The sequence below is a fragment of the Cyprinodon tularosa genome, unplaced genomic scaffold, assembly GCF_016077235.1.
Source record: "Cyprinodon tularosa strain WSP-4 unplaced genomic scaffold, ASM1607723v1 ctg1238, whole genome shotgun sequence".
In the NCBI taxonomy this organism is placed as follows: Eukaryota; Metazoa; Chordata; class Actinopteri; order Cyprinodontiformes; family Cyprinodontidae; genus Cyprinodon; species Cyprinodon tularosa.
In genome coordinates, this window is record NW_024038046.1 from 43,357 (window position 1) to 55,444 (window position 12,088).

Sequence of the window (12,088 nt, forward strand, 5' to 3'; positions counted from 1 at the left end):
TTTCTAGATGTTGGAGCTTGGCCTGTTTTCCAGTGTAGTCCTGTTTCTCTGACTGTGACTAACTGGATGTGCTCTCTTCATCCTCTTGACATGGGAGCTGGCTCGGAGCTCGTCTGCCTGGCTGTGTGTTTCCTGGACGGGGCCGCCTGTGGAGCTGGTTGACAGTTGCCTTTTGTATCTATGCTTCTTTTTCTATGTCTGCTTCTGTCTCCTTGAACCCCAGTGGGCCTCAGCAGATGGCCGCTCACACTGAGCCTGGTTCTGCTGGAGGTTTCTTCCTGTTCTTCCTCTCCACTGTCGCTACAAGCATGCTTAGTGTGAGGGATTGCTGAAGAGTCAATGAGTCGATGCAATCAGCTGGTTTTCCTTAGATAGAAAACTTTGAATCAATCTGACTGGATGATCTGGTGAACTGGAAAGTGACCTGAGATGACATGATGTGAATTGGAGCTATAGAAATAAACTGATTAGAATTGAATTGAATTACATATACACTTAATTTAAGAAATGTTGACTTATTTTCAGATCGTTTTTTGCAGTGAGCTCACAAAGCGTTTCAGAGCAAATGAGAATCATGAGGTCTTAAGAACGGCCAGATCTGGTCAAGGTTATAAAATCCTTTCTGCAGCAGTCCAGTTTCCTTAGATCCTCTATGACCTTTAAATGGAGGAAGTTTGAGACGACCAGAACGCTTCCTACGCTGCAAAAAATGTAACCTTTTAAAGCCTGAACCATGAAATATTTGAAAGAAAATTCTAATTTTTCAAAATTGGTATTGTTATTGAACTTTCTGACAAATCAGATTAAAAAAATAAATTTTGTGTAAAGTAAATTAGATTATTTATTTAGATCAATTTTGATACAGGTCATTCTGTATAATATTTTATATGTTTTCTGTTCACTGCATGTTTCTGATAGTGTAGGTCAGGATTTCAAGAACAAAAACTCTGCACTGATGTTGCAGCGTATCAAAAACTCATCTATCAAATATGATACACTTGGCTTTAAATAGTTAAATCTAAATAACTATATTTTTTCTCAAAATAAGTTAACTTTTTTCTAGAATTGAGGAGGAAAGTGGGGAACTTTGCCAATGGAACAAGGAAATTTACCTTCAAAATAAGAAAAAAACAATTGCATTGACTTATTTCACATGCATGATATATAATTATCTTATTTTAAGAGTAAAATAGTTATTCCATTTGCTAATTTTTACGTATTTTTAAATTGTGTCACATGCAAGCTCATGAGGCGCTTTTTCAGCTGCTCACATTGGAAAAAATCAAAATCTAGATAAGTCAGTTTTTCTTAAAATAAGTGCATTTGTTCTTAAATTGAGGAGATAAAAGATACCTTTTGCCAATGGAACAAGAGAATTTAGATTTAAAATAAGAAAACACAATTGCATCGTCTTATTTCAAGTGCAAATTATCTAATTATCTTATTTTAAGGGTAAAAATACTCATTCCATTGGCAAACTATCAAATTTACCTATTCAAATCAAGGGTAAATACACTTAATTTAAGAAATTTTTACTTATTTCTAGATCATTTTTGCAGTGCAGTCGCACTGCACGCTGGAAAAAAACATCTAGAAATAAGTTAAAATGTCTTTAATTGTATTTTCCCTTAATTTCAGTAGATACCGTAAACCCTCTAATATAGGCCTGCATTCCATTAGCAGCCGGGTCTCTAATAATGGCCGGATCTCTGAATCTGACATGACTTTTCCTTCCTGGGATCAGGATCAGAATGTTTAAAACTTTCTCATAATATTCTAAAATGTTTGGTTGCGCTCTGATGAACACAGATCCAGCAGATGGGAGCCATCAGGCTCTTCTCAGATCATCACAGTTGTTTCCTGTTTGACTTCATCCTCAGCAGCTGTGCTGAAGTTCTCAATGAGAAAAAGCCACACAGGTTGTTTTTTATCTCATTATACTCGTCTCCACTCTGCTCCATTGTGCTTTTTAGAGAAAAATCGTAAATAGACGATGTGATTCTCTTCTGCAGGCTTTAAATGCAGTTTTAGTGGTTAGTTCGTTTTTGCAAAGATACAATCATTTATTAAAATGAGGCTATATTACATTCCAAAATGACAATCTGCAATAACAGATATAAATCTACTGTCTCCACAGAGTCTTGGACCTACATGTAGAGACACTCTAGAGACTCAGAAATCTAAACAGTTTATAGCAATACTAAATTTGTTCTGGACGGGATCCGAGAGAAGCGGACAGCAGGTGGTACGTTTAAAACGGGGGGAAAATGGACTGGGCTCGCTGCTGCATGTGCCGTTTGAGTCGAGAAGGAGACAGAGGTCCAAACAGTGTCTGTCTGATAGTGCTGGAGTTCTGTCCAAGAAGCTTCTGGGGATTTCCAGAAGTGATGAACAGGCAGGATGAGAGTCTTCAGGGTTAGTTTCACTGGAAATCATGAAACAATAGGAGAACTACAGAGGAGCTAAAAGCTCCACTAGGGTCACCGCTCAGGCAGAGGGCGGCCATTACTATAGCACCTAAAAGGCGGACATTATGCATCAATAAATTACTACGATTTACATAAGAATCTGGTAAACTGTCATTTATAGTCCAATATTTAAAGAGGATGCTTCTGCAGATGAATAGGAAAGATTGATGAAAGTATTGGTTCCCAGTAGGGCTGAAACAATGAATCAGATTAATTGATTGCTGAAATAATCGTCAGCTAATTTAAAAATCGATTCAACAGAGACTCTAAAACTTCCCTTTAGCTGACAGATAAGATAGTAAAACAATATAAAAACATTTTGCATTTAAGATAAAAACTGCATAAAGTCAGCCTCACTGTGTGAATTCGGCCTCGCTGTTTTATTTGTATGTTTGTTGTATGATCAAAAATACGGAAGAGGATTAGGGCCACTGAAAAAAAAAAGTTAACTGATTTTTACATTTTATTTCAGTTTAACATGGGAAAAAAGTCAGAATTCAGACTTTTTTATTGTCAGAATTCAGTCAGAATTCTGAGATTAAATTCAGAATTCTGACTTTTTTCCCATGTTAAACTGAAATTAGGCTTGTCCCGATCCGATCCACGTATCGCATCGGGACGCCGATATTGGCAAAAAAATGCGTATCGGCAAAGCATGTAAAATGCCGATCCAGTTTTTTAAAAAAAATCCGGTCCGTATTTTCCAGTTTCGCCGATTGAAACGATCCATTCCACTTTTTTGCGCCAGTGTTTCCCTGTTTTGCATTTTTATTAAAACTTACAGTAATACTTGCACCTTTAACTGTTTACGGTTTTATTGTTCACTGTGCAATTTCAGATTGCTATTCATAATTTTGTCCAGTTTGTGTTTATCTCTTAATAAACAGGTAAGTTTGTTGTTACCAAGCATTGTGTTTTATTCAATCTCACCTAATTCAGCTGGCTAGATGTTATCAAGAGCACTAAAACCCTTTTCAACATGAGTCTTACAACTAAGGCTAAATACTTTAACTTAAACTTAAATACATGCTCGGATAGGCTGGTATCAGCCAGTATCGGTATCGGATCGGAAGTCTAAAAACAATATCGGTATCGGATCGGAAGTGCAAAAACCTGGATCGGGACATCTCTAACTGAAATAAAATGTAAAAATCAGTTAACTTTTTTTTTTTCAGTGGCCCTAATCCTCTTCCGTACAAAAATAATAAAATATAAGTGACAAAAAAAAAATCAAAATCTCTCTCCCTCAAATGCGTCTCCAGCTCCTGCAACTCGACCCATGAATCACCCCAAAACGTCTGCACTGTGGCGGGACGTGGCGAGCAAATGCACTTCCTGTCACCTCAGGGCGCAGCTCTCCTCTCCTCCTGTATTGCAGAGGAGCTGCTGCACATTGAAAACCTTTAACCAGAGTCAATTTGCACCGTAGGGCGGAAATAGGTCACCAATCAAATGAACCATTAAATGACGCTTTACTCGTCATTAACCATTTAACATATATCTTACACATTTAATAAATATAGATCAATATATTTCGAACCATTTTTACTTATTAATTTAAAATTAAATTACAAATTACACATAAGGTCCGTCTCCTAATGAATGCTGCATTGGTTAACCTTGAAATCGAAATATATCTATCAAATCTCAAACTAAATTTCATTGATGAGACAAATGTTTAATTTCTACCTACAATGAACTGAGCACTGTCAGACAAAAACTGTCTGATATGTGCACAAAAAAGGGATTGTTAATCCTATTTCAGTATTTTATCGGGAAAAAGAGCAGAATATGAGTCAGTTCTTCTGTGAAAATGGGTGCTTTTTTTTCTCAAGTGTAAAAACAGGTCAATGATGCTTGATAACAAATAGAAATAAGCAGTTCAGTTTTGGCCTCAGAGTTTCATGTTAGTCACCCCTGGTTTAAAGCATCACATCTCCTGCATGTTCAATGCCGCTGATTCAGTAACATGAGGGGAATTTCATGGGATTCATACAGTTTGGTTACGTAAATCTCCAGCAACAGCCTCCTTTATGTGAGAATTAATGCTGATCAGCTTCATGCCGCCACTGGTCTAATCGCTTCTTAAGCGATTAGACCAGTGAATAATTCCGTCTGAAATGAATGAAAATAGTTGTTTTAATGGTTATAGAGTCAGATATATGGCGGTAATGTTTAATTTATCTAAAGGTTTTTATCTGTTACTGTGTAAATGAGTTTGGCTGTAATTTAAGGACAGATTCGAATATATCTGCAGAGTGGGAACTATAAAGCTGATAGGAGTTTAATTTTTTTATTGTTGTTTTGCACAATATGCTTAACTAAGTATTTTTTGTTGTTGAATATTAGAGATTTTGCAGATATATTTTGTAGATACATTGTTTAGATTTACTTATATATTTCGAACCCTTTTATAGAATAGAAAATCCCTTTATTGTCCCACAATGGGCAGATTTACAGCAGCAGAAAGATTATTGAAAATGGTCACACAAATGAGGACCTTAGAAAAATGTATAAGAATAACATAATAGACAAGAGTTAAAATATAAAAAATAAAATTCTGTAAAGTGTTTTAACAATATAAAACTGGAGAATTAATAACCAATATGCAGCTATGGACATTTTTACAGTAATGGATATTTGAAAATAGCAGCAACATCAGAGATGTGCAGAATGACAGCAGCAGGTTATTTAACTGACTGAGGTTTCTATCATTACATTTGATTTAATCTGTTCCTGCTCCCGCTGGTTGGAACCTTTATTCCACTCTGGATTCTTGTGAGTGTAGTCTTTGTTCACTTTAACTTTTTAAAAAATAAATAAATAAACAAACAGTTTTGAAAACCTCGGTATTCATTCTTTTCCTGCTTTGTGTGTCAACTTTCACGGTTGCTAAGCAACAGAGCATACGGCGGTAAAACCCGCCGAAGGGTGGACCTGTTCGAATTTACAGACAGAACTCTTCCGGCCTCCTTATTTTCAAGGACTTCGAAGGATCCAGTCTAGGTACACCGCGTCCTTGGAGGATGCAGCCCAGGTTTTTGAACAGAGCCTCTGATTAAGAACAGGGCTGCCTGCACTGAGGCGGCTCAGGGATTACGTCACACGGAGCGTCGTGCGCAGTGAAATCAGGACATTTCCTCACTTTCTAAAAAAAACCCGGAACGCCCGGGACAGGACGTGAAATACGGACGTTTGGTCACCCTAACTTAAAGTATAAAAGTAAAAGTAGAAACCACTTTTTTCATGCCGTTGCCTACATTTTAAATGGATGTCTGCCAATAGGACTAGATCTCCGTTGTGTTCATTTTCAATCATCTCGTCGTCCATGCTACTATGCTAACGCCACTGCCACCAAGCTGCAATGATTTGCCGCCAATGAATACCGCCGAATCTGTCGATTCATCTTGTAGTGGTGCGTCAAATGCAACGTAGATTCCCATCCAATTAGATTGAATTTGGTATTGATGACGTGAAAAATAATAACGGTAACTCCATTGAAATGATTCAAAACTAAAGTAACGAGACAATTTTTAAAAATGTAAGGAGTAGAAAGTACAGATATTTGTGTAAAAATGTGAGGAGTAGAAGTAAAAAGTCGCCATAAAAATAAGTAGTAAAGTAAAGTAAAAATATCAGAAAAATCTACTTGAGTACAGTAACTAAGTATTTGTACTTCGTTACTTACCATCTCTGGAAGGATGTAATCAATTTTAATAGACACCAATCACGAGAAAACAGCTTTTGTTTAGATAATGAGAAAATTATTATATAAACATTTTCGCAAGAAAACCTTTGCGAAAACTGATCGGAGGGACATGACCGCTCTGGGCTTCCGTATATAATTATCTGCATAACTTAGAATCGATTTTTAATCTTCATAATACTGCTTCCTGTTAAATCCAGAATAGAATTTAAAATCCTCCTTCTCACATATAAAGCCTTAAATGGCCAAGCTCCATCTGATATCAGAGATCTGATTGTTCCTTATGTTCCTATCAGAGCACTTCGCTCTCAATCTGCAGGTTTACTAGTGGTTCCTAGAATTTCTAAAAGTAGAATGGGAGGCAGATCTTTTAGATATCACACTGCAAAAAATGGAAATCTAAGTAATTTTTTCTTAAAGTAAGTGCATTTTTTTCTCCAATTGAGGACGAAAGTGAGAGACTTTGCCAATGGAACGAGACAATTTACATTTAAATAAGAAGTTCATATTATCTAATTATCTTATTTTAAGAGTAAATATACTAATTTTATTGGCAAATCCTTACATTTACCTATTCAAATTAAGGGTAAATACACTTAATTTAAGAAATTTTTACTTATTTCTAGATCGTTTTTGCAGTGCAGGCTCCTCTCCTGAAAAGGAGCTTTAGACCATTGGATATTTTCAGTATATCTAAAGGATAATTTATGAAACCAACAATATTTATAGATTCAGTTTGGAGAAGAAAACACCTGAGGGAAATAGTTAGAAGATAATTAGTGATTCTGTTTTCCAGAATTTTCTGTTGGATTCTTCTAATGCTGGGAGCCTGAAGGACCGTTCCAGGCTGTGATGTTGCACCTTTCCAGAATCCGCCGAGTCAGACCCTTCATCTTTCTATGAACCTTAACTTTACGTTCTCCACGTGAGTCAGAGATGGATGAAGATCCAATCAGAGCGACCCACGGCCTGTTGCCTGCCTCCTGGGTTGCGGTGAAGGACCCCTGGTTCCACCCGAGCGGACAGATGAGGAGGCAGGAGAGGGTTTAAGATGTTTTCGTGATGCCGATCCTCCACATGGTGACTCAGCAGGTGAGCAGGGTTATAAAGAGGCAGAGGTCTTCTGTGTTTCATCACTGAGACGATGGCCTGGCAGCTCTGCACAGCCTGCATCCTGCTCTGCTGCCCCGCCCTGCTGCAAGCCAGGGCTTCAGGTAAGAGAGGAAAGCTCCTCCACTGCAAAAAATCACAATCTAAAAAAGTTATTTTTTCTTAAATTAAATGCATTTTTTTCTTAGATTGAGGAGCTAAAGGAGACATTTTGCCAATAGACCAAGACAATTTACACTTAAAATAAGAAAACACAATTGCATTGTCTTATTTTAAGTGCATATTATCTTATTATCTTATTTTAAGAGTAAAATTACTAATTCCATTGGCATACTATCTCATTTACACTGCAAAAACGTTCTAGAAATAAGCAAAATTTTCTCAAATTAAGTGTATTTACCCTTGATTTGAGTAGGTAAATGAGATATTTTGCCAATGGGATGAGTATTTTTACTCTTAAAATAAGATAATTAGATAATATCCACTTGAAATAAGACAATGTAATTGTCTTTTCTTATTTTAAGTGTAAATTGTCTTGGTCTATTGGCAATATGTCTCTTTTATCTCCTCAATTCAAGAACAAATGCATTTATTTTAAGAAAAAATGACTCATCTAGAATTTGATTTTTTCCAGTGTATCTACTCTAATTAAGGGTAAATACACTTAATTCAGGTAGTTTGTATTTCTAGATAATTTTTCCAGTGTAATACTGCAAAAAAAAAAAAAAAGAAATCATCTAAATAAGTCAACTTTTCTTAGATTAAAGGAGAAGTTCGGTTTTTTACACTTTAAGCCCATTTTCTGTAGCGTCCAGGATGAAATTGAATGATCGACACCAAAATTTTGACAATTGGTCCTGTCTCTGCTTTTTGGCTCATGCAGAATCCCCCCCTGGCTGCTTCAGAATGGCTTGCATAGTGCATGTCCGATAATGTCCTTAAAACAACCTTAAACGTTCTTTTTTTAAAATATGCTACTCACCGTGTCGTCAGCGCTGTTCAATGACGTCCCAAAAAAAGTTTCGTGAAGAAAAAACGTTCCTGTAGTGTTTTATTTAGCATTTTGTAAATCCCATTGAGTTCTGTAGGAATAGTCAATATTCCGCTGCCACCGGAAATGGAAATGGAGCCTGTTTACACAGTTGTAGTCTTTTCGCTTCACTCTGTGTACTCCGACGTCGAGGTGCTAACGTCTCTGTTAAACACTTTAAAAAACTCTGAAAATGGAATACGAAAGGTGGATTCTTGATTCTCGACGTCGGAGTACACAGAGTGAAGCGAAAAGACTACAACTGTGTAAACAGGCCCCATTTCCGTTTCCGGTGGCGGAGGGATATTGACTATTCCAACAGAACTCAATGGGATTTACAAAATGCTAAATAAAACACTACAGGAACGTTTTTTCTTTACGAAACTTTTTTTAGAACGTCATTGAACAGCGCTGACAACCCGGTGAGTAGCATATTTAAAAAAAAGAAGGTTTAAGGTTGTTTTAAGGACATTATCGGACATGCACTATGGAAGCCATTCTGAAGCAGCCAGGGGGGGATTCTAAATGAGCCAAAAAGCAGAGACAGGACCAATTGACAACATTTTGGTGTCGATCATTCGATTTCATCCTGGACACTACAGAAAATGGGCTTAAAGTGTAAAAAACAGAACTTCTCCTTTAAGTGTATTTACCGTTAATTTTAGCAGGTAAATAAGATGATATGCACTTGGAAAAAGACAATGCAATTCTTTTCTCCTATTTAAATATAAAATGTATTTTCCCATTGTCAGAGTGTCTCACTTACCTCCTAAATTCAAGAACAAATGAACCTATTTAAAGAGAAAACGACTTATTTAGATTTATATTCTTTCCTGTGAGTTTTAGGGGTTTTGTTCGGTGCTTGATTTAAAGATGGTTGGAAATCCGGATGATTGGAAGAAAACAAGTTTGAATCTTCCTGATCCAGATTTTTGGATGTATTAACCAATAACCTGCAGAATGAGCTCAATTTCAATCACCCCTTGAACTTAAAAAAAGAAAAATAATGTTCCAGGTCCATGTGGTTTATAAGCCATAAATCAGTAATAGACATTTAAAATTTCCCCAATGTCCTTCATGGTCCCTGGCTGGTCCTCTGCAGTTCCTTTTTAAACATCAATCATGGAGCTAAAATATTCTGTCATGATTTGTGGACATTGAGAGGTAAAGAGAAGCGCCATCTCCTGGTCAGTCCCTGTAATTCAGTGAAAGGGTGGAGGGGGGTCACTGCAGGGACTGGAAGGTGGAGGGGGTTTGGCTGGGAGCTGCTGCTGTATCACCATGGAGATGATTTTTATTTCCCTGGTTTGATCAACAGCTTAAAGTCATCTTTCCAGCTTTCATGCAAACATTCCTGAGCTGGAGATTTCAGAGTCTAGGTGGCATCTTCAGCTCCTGATTGCTCCTCCCTGTGAGGAACCACAGAAGAAGAAAAACATTGATTGTTCTCAGCGCTGCCGCGGACAGCAGGCCTGCTCTGAACGCTCACTGCGGGGCAGGCGCTGTGAATAATAAGGAATATTTCATTTATTTAAAAACACTTTATCGAATGATTCATTGATTATATCGTCTGCCTGGCTGTGTGTTTCCTGGACGGGGCCGCCTGTGGAGCTGGTTGACAGTTGCCTTTTGTATCTATGCTTCTTTTTCTATGTCTGCTTCTGTCTCCTTGAACCCCAGTGGGCCTCAGCAGATGGCCGCTCACACTGAGCCTGGTTCTGCTGGAGGTTTCTTCCTGTTAAAAAGGAGTTTTTCCTCTCCACTGTCGCTACAAGCATGTTTAGAGTGAGGGATTGCTGAAGAGTCAATGAGTCGATGCAATCAGCTGGTTTTCCTTAGATAGAAAACTTTGAATCAATCTGACTGGATGATCTGGTGAACTGGAAAGTGACCTGAGATGACATGATGTGAATTGGAGCTATAGAAATAAACTGAATAGAATTATATGAATATAACCTAGTTAATCTAGACTTTGACAAACTTTATTGTCATTTTGTACACAGGGTGAATACAAAACAAAATCAATCAATACGCAGGCCAACTTTTAGGAAACCTTAAAGCTTTCAGAGCAGACTTGTTTTCTATAAAATGTTCTAGATCAGCTCTCTGTCTAATTGTAGAATAATAGGAAGATTAGCTGCAATAAAAAGTTGCTGCAGGATTGAAGCGATGCCTGCTGAGGCTGATGAGAAGGGTTTGTTTTGTCAGAGTACCAGCTGGAGTCGCAGACGCTGAGCCGATGCGAGTTACTGCGGAGCGTCGCCACGGAAACCAAGCAGGGAGACGTTCCTCACTGCTCAGAGGACGGCAGCTTTAGGTATGAGAAGCTCCACCATCTTTAGCTCCGTCTTTCTCTAATGAACTTCACTCAGTTTTACGCTCCAACAGAAAAATTTTCATATTTAATTAACATTTTTCTCTCTAGGTTAAAACCAAGAACCTCTGTTGTGATGAAAACAACTCACTAGCTTTTTTATTAAGCTGATTTATTCAAACTGAGTTTTTTTTTTTATTCTATGTTTGCGTTTCTGTGTGCAGACCTGTGCAGTGCAGCGGGCAGAATCAGGAGTGTTGGTGTGTTGACTCCGGGGGTCAAGAGGTCATCGGGACTCGAACCAACAACTCTGCTCCTCACTGTGAGCATCAGAATAAAATCCCACAAAAACATGTTCTGTGGGCTTTTATAGAACATTTTTCACTTAATTAACTGAAAATGTGATGGAGGATCCAGAATGAATTGATATTTAGCTTTAAGAGTTTCTGCAAAAACATTTTCCTGAAACAGAGTAAAAAAAAGCATTAAATGTCTGGTAAAAACAACAAAACAAAAAGACTGTCTGACCATCTAAAACTCTAGTCATGGTTTAAACTAAAACCATCAAATCAAATTTTATTCTAAAGTATTTTATTAGATGAAATGTTGCAGAAACTCAGGTTATTTTTCTTCCAGCTGGAGGCAGAGGTGTGCAGCGCATACGTGGGGTACCAGAAGGCTAGGTTTCAGAATAAGGAGGTGTTAATAGAAAGTAAACGACACTGAAGCAGATACTTATATTGGGTGTTGGTACCATATATTATGTGGAAACAAGAAAAACAACAAACAAAACTCAAAATATTTACGATCTGCAGAAAATCTAGTTTTGCCTTGGTGCGATTGAGAAAATTCAGTTCGGCAGACTCAGTAGTTTACCGAGTTAAACAACAAAATACAGAAACAAATTGAGGAGCATTCAAAGATGAACGTTGCATCCAAATGAAGAGAATACTCTGTTAGATGCAAATATTCCACGATCCAAGTCGAATGAGTAAATGATACGAACTTATATGGAAAAAAAAAAAAAGAGTTTATTTCTAACTGTAGTTCTGCACTCCAACAGTAGGTGGTGACATCCCCGAGGGGATCGTTGAAGCGATTTAGCCAAACAGTTCAATGAGGCTTCACCATCACTAGCTAATGCTGTTAGCATTGGGCTAGCAGAACATTTCAAAATAACAGATAGCATGGCTAATAGCAACATGCTAGTGAACAAACCGACTCACCAATTCCCGCAGATATGCGACACACCGCGGTAGTAAACGCTCCAAACACAGAATCGCATGCTAGAGTCAAACATGCTTTAAGATGGAAAAGAAGTAAAAACTGCATCGTTTGTGTAGAGTCTATTTTTAAAATGTATGGAATATAAGTAAAAAGTTGTCTAAAAATATTTACTCCAGGAAAGGAAAGATAGCTAACATCTCTACTTAAAGGTATAATGGAGGATTTTTGCAAAT

At 37.4% G+C, this 12,088-nt stretch overlaps 1 protein-coding gene across 1 annotated transcript in view; it reads left to right on the forward strand.

Annotated features, from left to right (window-relative positions):
• Window positions 1–7,298: 7,298 nt before the first annotated feature.
• The window catches only part of tg (thyroglobulin), a 49,083-nt gene continuing 44,293 nt past the window's right edge, over window positions 7,299–12,088 (forward strand). Inside the window, exons 1-3 of the mRNA XM_038276281.1 lie at window positions 7,299–7,388; window positions 10,523–10,631; window positions 10,853–10,950. Of these exons, the coding sequence (XP_038132209.1) occupies window positions 7,319–7,388; window positions 10,523–10,631; window positions 10,853–10,950 (277 nt within the window). The 5' untranslated portion in view covers window positions 7,299–7,318. The remainder of the gene's footprint in view (window positions 7,389–10,522; window positions 10,632–10,852; window positions 10,951–12,088) is intronic.